Source organism: Ursus maritimus, unplaced genomic scaffold (genome assembly GCF_017311325.1).
Source record: "Ursus maritimus isolate PB19 unplaced genomic scaffold, ASM1731132v1 scaffold_25, whole genome shotgun sequence".
NCBI lineage: Eukaryota > Metazoa > Chordata > Mammalia > Carnivora > Ursidae > Ursus > Ursus maritimus.
In genome coordinates this window covers 34,531,281-34,538,069 of record NW_024425008.1, presented here as the reverse complement: position 1 = coordinate 34,538,069, position 6,789 = coordinate 34,531,281, and the positions used below count along the sequence as shown (strand labels likewise).

Sequence of the window (6,789 nt, the reverse complement as noted above, 5' to 3'; positions counted from 1 at the left end):
GCGCGCGCTCGAGAGAGGAAGGAGCTGGAGATATTTGTTTATTGGAAGGGCGAAAACGGAGATTAAAACATGCAGTGAGCGGAGAAGCAGGTCGGCTCGGTTCCTGGGGGCGCTGCTTTGTGGCCCGAGGCTGCGGGAGGGCGGCCGCCGCCGAGGATGCTGAGCCAGGGGATGGAGCCGCCCGCCGCCGGGGGAGGGGCCGCCGCAGCCCGGGAGGTGAAGGTGCCGCCGGGAACTTGGCGCTTCCGCTGAACAGAAGGAATGGTTTTTTCTCATCAACAGTAAGTGCCATGTCAGCCATCAGCTCCGCGTACGGCCGAGGGGCGGCTGCTGTGTCTGTGTGCCCGGCTGCCTCGCTGCCTCTTGTCGGGTACAATAGGAGTGACCGACGAGATGGTGGCTGGGGAGTGTGTGCGTGCGTGTGCTCAGCCATCGGGGGATGGGTGCTCTCCCGGGGCCGCTCGCCCGTGGTGTCTGCAGTCCGCCTTTGACAAGCAGGGGAGAGGGGTGTGCTGCTGCTGCTGCTGCGTGGAAAATGGAAGTCGTCTCGCGACGTAAATGCTTCAAAGAGGCGATGAGCTCAAATGCCTTGAATGTCCATGCCCCCCAATCAGGGCTTCAAGATCTTGGGGTAGTTGATTATTTCAATGTGAAGCTGTTCAGTCATTTAAAGAGATGCTGTTGTGCAGAATCGGTGCAGTGTTTTCAGCAACTGACAGCTGCCCTACAGGTTTGGGTGTCTGTTTAGCACAAATTCAGATACTTCGACCATCTCAGTTTTCCTTAGTATTTTTTTAAGTTATGCTGTCCACATTGGCATGGGATTTTTAAAATGTATGATCTCAAGTCTTCGTAGTTTAACTGTAGACACTTTAGCATATAGAGAATAGGAGTGAAATGTAAATTATTCCATAAAAATGAATTTGATATTAAAAGCTCCATCACACATTGGAAGACTCAGGTCTGATACATAGAATGATATTAGCCGGACTTGATTTTGTTTGTTTTGGTGGGAGAGCACAGTTCATAAGTATCCTATATTCTGATATTTCGCTGTTAAAATAAAACTTTATTCACCTTGATTATTTTCTGCATTTCTACCCATAATCCCTGCAAAAGATCTTCTCATTTGTAGCTACTCTTAGCAAAAATTCTTATTTTGTTTGGTTTCATGTAAAAATGTTTTAGTTCTCTCCAGGTCTTCCACTTATCTACACAGGTGAAACACTTTCCCTTTGCACCTAAAAAACGTTTTTCCAATCCTCAGAATTAGAATTCAACTCAGAAAACCACACTTACTCTTTCCTGGAGCAGTATGACTTACTGAAATACATGTGTGCACAATGTTGTGGAGTGCGCCGGCGTGAAAAATGGGCAAGTGCAGAGATAGGGAGCTACATAAACAAACTGCCTTGGGGGTCGATGTAATGCAATATTGTGGTTTCTTCCCTGTGCCGGCAGGCTGGATTCTGAATGGCTTTCCTTGTTTCCCAGCATTAACTCAAGATTCAAATTTTTCCAAGAGCGATATTAATGAGGCCTAACATGGAGGTTGGTTGCCTGGACTGGCAAATGACACATACTCCCTGTCCTGGGAAAGGTGATAATTAGATTACAGCGTCTGTGCAGAATAGAATGATGCGGACTCCACCGTCATCTGATGGTTCCTAGAGTACGTTGTAACATGATTATCTGAAAAAAATGTTTTAAATCACGCTGCAGTTTTGGATATTATGCCTTTGGCAGAGGTTGGGACCTAGAAGTAGGTTAAATCCTGATTAGATGAATCTTTTGTAGCTTCTTGGCAACCTCTTCTTTTCTTTCCCCCCACCTTCCCTTCCCCTTCGATGTGCCCTAAGAGTATGTATGATTTGTGTGCTTGGTTGTCAGTATTTCACTTGTCCTGTATGGGACCATGGTAGAGGAGCATGCAGGGTAATGTGGCAGCAAATTGTTTTGTGGCAAGATGGCTTGGAGGTGCTCTGACCTTTACCTCTTTCCTTTAATAGAGAACACAGCCATGTCTTTTATGAAAACAAATTTGAAGGTATGACTGAACATCATTTACTCATTCAAAAGATATTTATTGAGCACCTCCTCTGTTGTATTATAATGTCAAAATTCAATCTAAATTAGGTCATGAGCTCTAGGGAATAAGACCTATATTTCACTTATGTCTTGAATCCTTGGGAATCTGCACAGGGTCCAAGACAAAGCACATAGTTAAATGCTTATCGAAAGGAATTATGGAGGGGCAAATGTGGGCCCCCAAAGTACTGCACTTGGTGGACGGGCTTCCATCCCTTCCCCCCACGCCCCCCAGTGTATCCCAGAGCCGTGAGACTGGACTTCTCATCATGTTCCCTAACAGCAACATCCTGTGCCCGATACTAGCTAATGTGTGTGCAGGTTTATATGAGTGGCCCTGAGGAAAGGGCCTAAGAACAGCAGCTCCGGACCAGAGTGCCTGGGTTGGAATCCTGCCTGTGCCATTTAATGATCCCATGCCTGGGGCAGGTAATTTGATCCCTGTGCCGCAGTTACCTCACCTGTCGGATGGGGATGCTAACAGTACTGATCTCCTAGCATTGCGGGGAGGATTAAATGGGTTGCTGTCCAGTAGAGCCCCGAGGGCCTGGCGCAGGTAGATGTCAGCCAGTTCTGTGTTGTTCCATGTAGTCATCAAGGTTGTGAATTAGAAAGCATACCCAGTGTAGACATTTAAAAAGAATGGAATAACAGTAGAAAGTCTAATATTTTATTCCCTAACTCCATTGGCTTGTCTTAAGCACTCCATCTTGAACACCGCTGGCCTGGAGTATTAGAGTCCTGGGGAAGCCAAGTGAATTCTCCTCCCCCTGCTCCGTACTCCACCCTGGGATGACCAGGATTCGTGATCACTGCATCTCTGTGTTTGCACCCAGGTTCTTTTATCTCTCGTTAGCTCCTGTCATTTAAAAAGTTATACTTTAGCCCTTTCTTTTTAAAATAAAGAGGCTGAGGTGCTTAGGATGGAGTAGGGTGAGATGCCTGATAGAAGGGGTTGGCAGGAGAGCTGTGCAGGGGCCACCAAGCCAGAGCTCCTCTCCCCATGTCTAAGGAAGCTCTCGGGGCTGGGCTGCCTCTTCAGCCAGAGCCTTCTAGAAGGACAGCCCCTTGCAAACTGCATGAAAGACTCCTTGTCCCATAGGGCCTGGGATTCCCAGCTCCTCTGGCATTGTCTGGAGTGTCCCTTCTGGTCTCTAAGCAGTCAGGGTGACAAGATATTGGGGTAAGGAGGGTGTCCTTCTAAAGCCTCTGAAGCCACGGGAACAAAGGCAGGATCTAGGTTACAATTGCATCCAGGCCTGGCCCCAGATTCTGTTACTTCCTTTTTAATAAATCATCTTGTGGCTTTAAAGGGAACTCCTTGTGGTGTTTGCAGTAAGACCGTAATTTGGAAAAACTTACCGCCATGAAAATCATCTTGATCATGGTTTTTGGGCATCCGTCTCTGTTAGGTATTATGCCAAATACATTCCATGTGTTTTTATCTCATTCAACCCTCTCAGCCACCCAGGGAAGGAAGGGATAACTAGCTTTGACATGGTTTTTCAGATGAGCTTAAACAGAGCCAGGATTCAAACCCAGGCCCTGACCACAGAGTCTGTGCTCTTTACCACCAGACTCCACGGCCTCCTCCCAGGCCTGCCCGACTCATGGCAGAGTTGAGAAGAAATACTTATGAAAGGGCTTTGTAGGTTCGGCGCCTTACACATGAGCTGTTACTGTAGCAGCACGGAATCCCAGTCGGCAATAGTAAGAGCTAGAATCATCCCGAGTGCTACTCTACACCAAAGACTTCACGCACAAACTACCTGCAAGGTGGATAATTTTGCAAGTAACAAGGAAACTGGGAATCAGGAAAGTTAGGCTCCTTGCAGGGCTGCACAGCTCATAGATGGTACAACGGGACTTAGAGCCAGGTCTGCTCACTTCCAGAACTCTGCCCTTAACTTCACTCAGATATTACCACCTCCCGAAGTTTGAGGGGCCTCAGAAGCCTACTAGAGTTGAGGATGCTGAAGTAAAAGGATTTTCCCTAAATCCTAAAACTAGCTGGTAATAGAGCTGGAGGTAAGAGTCAGTCTGCAGGGTTGACTTGGTTGGTGGTAGGATGCAAAAAATAAAAAATAAGTAAAAATTAAAAATTAGAACACACATAATTCCCTGGTCTCCTTAAATAATAGCATGTCGTGGAAGTGCTCATACACATTTATTCTGCAACAAATGTTTGTCAGTAGCACCTGCCCACCGGGCGGAGTGGGGGTATGTGCGTGCAGAGACGGCAAGCCCGTGCAGCCTGGCTAGCGCGGACAGTGTCGTGACAGGTGCACGGCGAATGAGGGATGTGGACACAACACGGGGCAGGAGGTCCCGGGTGCTGCGGGAGCACGTGGGCCAGGGGCCCTCAGTGTCTTTGGTGAGCAGTGGTAGACACTCCAGTGGAGGGGAAGGAGAGCCATTTTGCAGAGTGCTGGGATGGAGAGAGGCCGCTGAACGCTTCATGACCTGAAAAGGTCACGGTGTTAAACTGGTATGTTGGGGTAGGGTGAGGACTGTGGAAGCATTTGAGCGTGAATGGATCAGACTTACCATCTAGAATGTGCCTTTTGGCCACAGAACCACAGCTGGGTAGGGGGCAAGGAGGGTGGTCGGCATCTGTTGATGGGCAGTCCAAGAAGAAATGAAGGTAACAGGGAGTGCAGCGCACTCCGACAGGTTGGAGCCAGTGCCTCAGTTTCTCTTTCTTGTGCTACAGGATGGAGTTCTGACAGCACCTGGTAACATGAGTACTGATAGCTGGGAACTGCATTGCAGCTATCACTCCAAGTCTCTGGGATTCACTAAGCATCCCACAGACCAGGGCGCCTGGGTGGCTCAGTGGTTTAAGCGCCCAACTCTTGGTTTCCGCTCAGGTTATGATCTCATGGGTCGTGAGATCGAGCCCTGTATTGGGCTCCAAGCTCGGCAGGGCGTCTGCTTGAAGAGTCTCGCCCTCTGCCCCTCCCCCGACTCGCATGCTCTTTCACTTCCTCTCTCTCTCTCAAAGTAATTAATTAAAAAAAAAAAAAGAAACCCACAGATCACCAGAACAAGCCCTCACTCACTTTGGGACTTCCGTGAAGGCAGATTAAGAGAAGGATTTTTTTCAGGATCTACGTGAAGTTTATTTTCCTAGCCGCTGTGTCATTTCCCCTTGACAGTACGTCGGTGTGCCAGTGAGCTCACCCAGTGCACCGACGCGTGTGCGCTCGTTCAGATTGCCACGCTGTGTCGGAGGCAGATGGTTCAGGACTGTGCTTGCAGCTTGTCTTTGCCCTGCTCCCCACCACACTCCCTGCTCCCCTTTTGGCTGATACAGCCGCCCCATAATGGGCTGGGTGTATGTGTGAGGCTCCCTCAACCCCTTAGACCGGACATGGTGGGCTTTAGCTCCTGTTCGGTGCTTGCTCAAGAAGAGAGGCCCACGAGAAGCCTCGCGGGCCAGATACCACCAAATGAGCCAGGCATGTAAATTCTTTAAACTGTCGGGGAAAGTCCCTGGCTGCTGCGGTCTCGGCGTATACCCAAGACAGAAACTGGACAGAAATCAAGTGTGCTTATTTTATTTTTAAAGATGTTATTTATGCATTTATAGAGGGAACGCACACGTGCGTGCAGGGGGAGGGGCAGAGGCCGAGAATCTCAAGCGGACTCCACCGTGAGCGCAGAGCCTGACAAGGAGCACAGCCTCACACCCACGATCTTGACCTGAAACCAAGAGTTGGACACCCCACCGACTGAGCCACCCAGGCGCCCCAAGTGTGGTTATTTTAACCTCAAGGGAATGAGATGGCATCTACTCTTTCCTCGGGAGCCCCAGAAAGACGTACTGGGTCTCAGGGGATCCCACTTTGGAATGATAGGACTTCGTATTTGCATAGGTAGATGAACGCTTAGCCCATTTGAAAGTCAACCAGACCAGCGGTTTTGTAAAGGGTTACATATTCTGCGAAAACTCTGTGATGTGAGAGCTGTTCCTGCTATAAAATCAATAACATAAGTTGCTTTTTACACTGTGACACCTTGGTTGGCACGTTCTTGTCACCACTAACCGTTGGGCTTTGGGTTTTTACCCCTCTTTTTCCTGCAAATATGTTTAGGGTGAAGAAGCTGAAGGAGACCTTTGCTTTTATTCAGCAGTTAGACAAAAACATGAGCAACCTTCGTACCTGGTTGGCTCGAATTGAGTCAGAGCTCTCTAAGCCTGTCGTGTATGACGTCTGTGACGATCAAGAGATCCAGAAGAGGCTCGCCGAGCAGCAGGTGAGGAAAGAAAGCTTTTGTAAGAGTACAGGTGTCTGTGATACCTGCTGACTCAAGCCTTCCCCGTATTGGCTGCGTCCTTTAGCATGCTCACATTTCATAACATCGGCTCGTTTTTTCCAGAGAAAACTGACCACCTGTCCGGGTGCTTGTACGTGTGAGGCCATCTCTTGTGTGCCCATCTTCTGCCCCATTCACGCATCTCTTTGTGAACTGCTTTGAATAATGTTTGAGATGTAGGTCTTAGTGGTAAATAAGGTGTTTTGCTTATATATATTTTTTAACTTGGATGTTTGTTTTGTGACTATAGTTTTAGAGGGCAATGAATTGAAAGGAAAATTTTCTAACCAAGGGAAGTTTTCATGGGACAACAGATCATCTGATAGACCTTCCCAAAACAAACAAAAAACAAAAGTGTAAAAAGGAAGACACTTAGGCCAA

At 48.2% G+C, this 6,789-nt stretch overlaps 1 protein-coding gene across 2 annotated transcripts in view; it reads left to right on the top strand.

The window, feature by feature from the left end:
- Positions 1-6,789, top strand: part of SYNE2 (spectrin repeat containing nuclear envelope protein 2) — a 39,078-nt gene that overhangs the window by 11,107 nt on the left and 21,182 nt on the right. Inside the window, exons 1-2 of one of the 2 annotated variants that reach the window (XM_040641806.1) lie at positions 168-281; positions 6,186-6,348. In XM_040641806.1, coding sequence (XP_040497740.1) covers positions 262-281; positions 6,186-6,348 — 183 coding nt within the window. In that variant the 5' untranslated portion in view covers positions 168-261. Of the gene's footprint in view, positions 1-167; positions 282-6,185; positions 6,349-6,789 lie in introns of those variants that run through there. The other variant, XM_040641805.1, reaches the window with a different exon arrangement.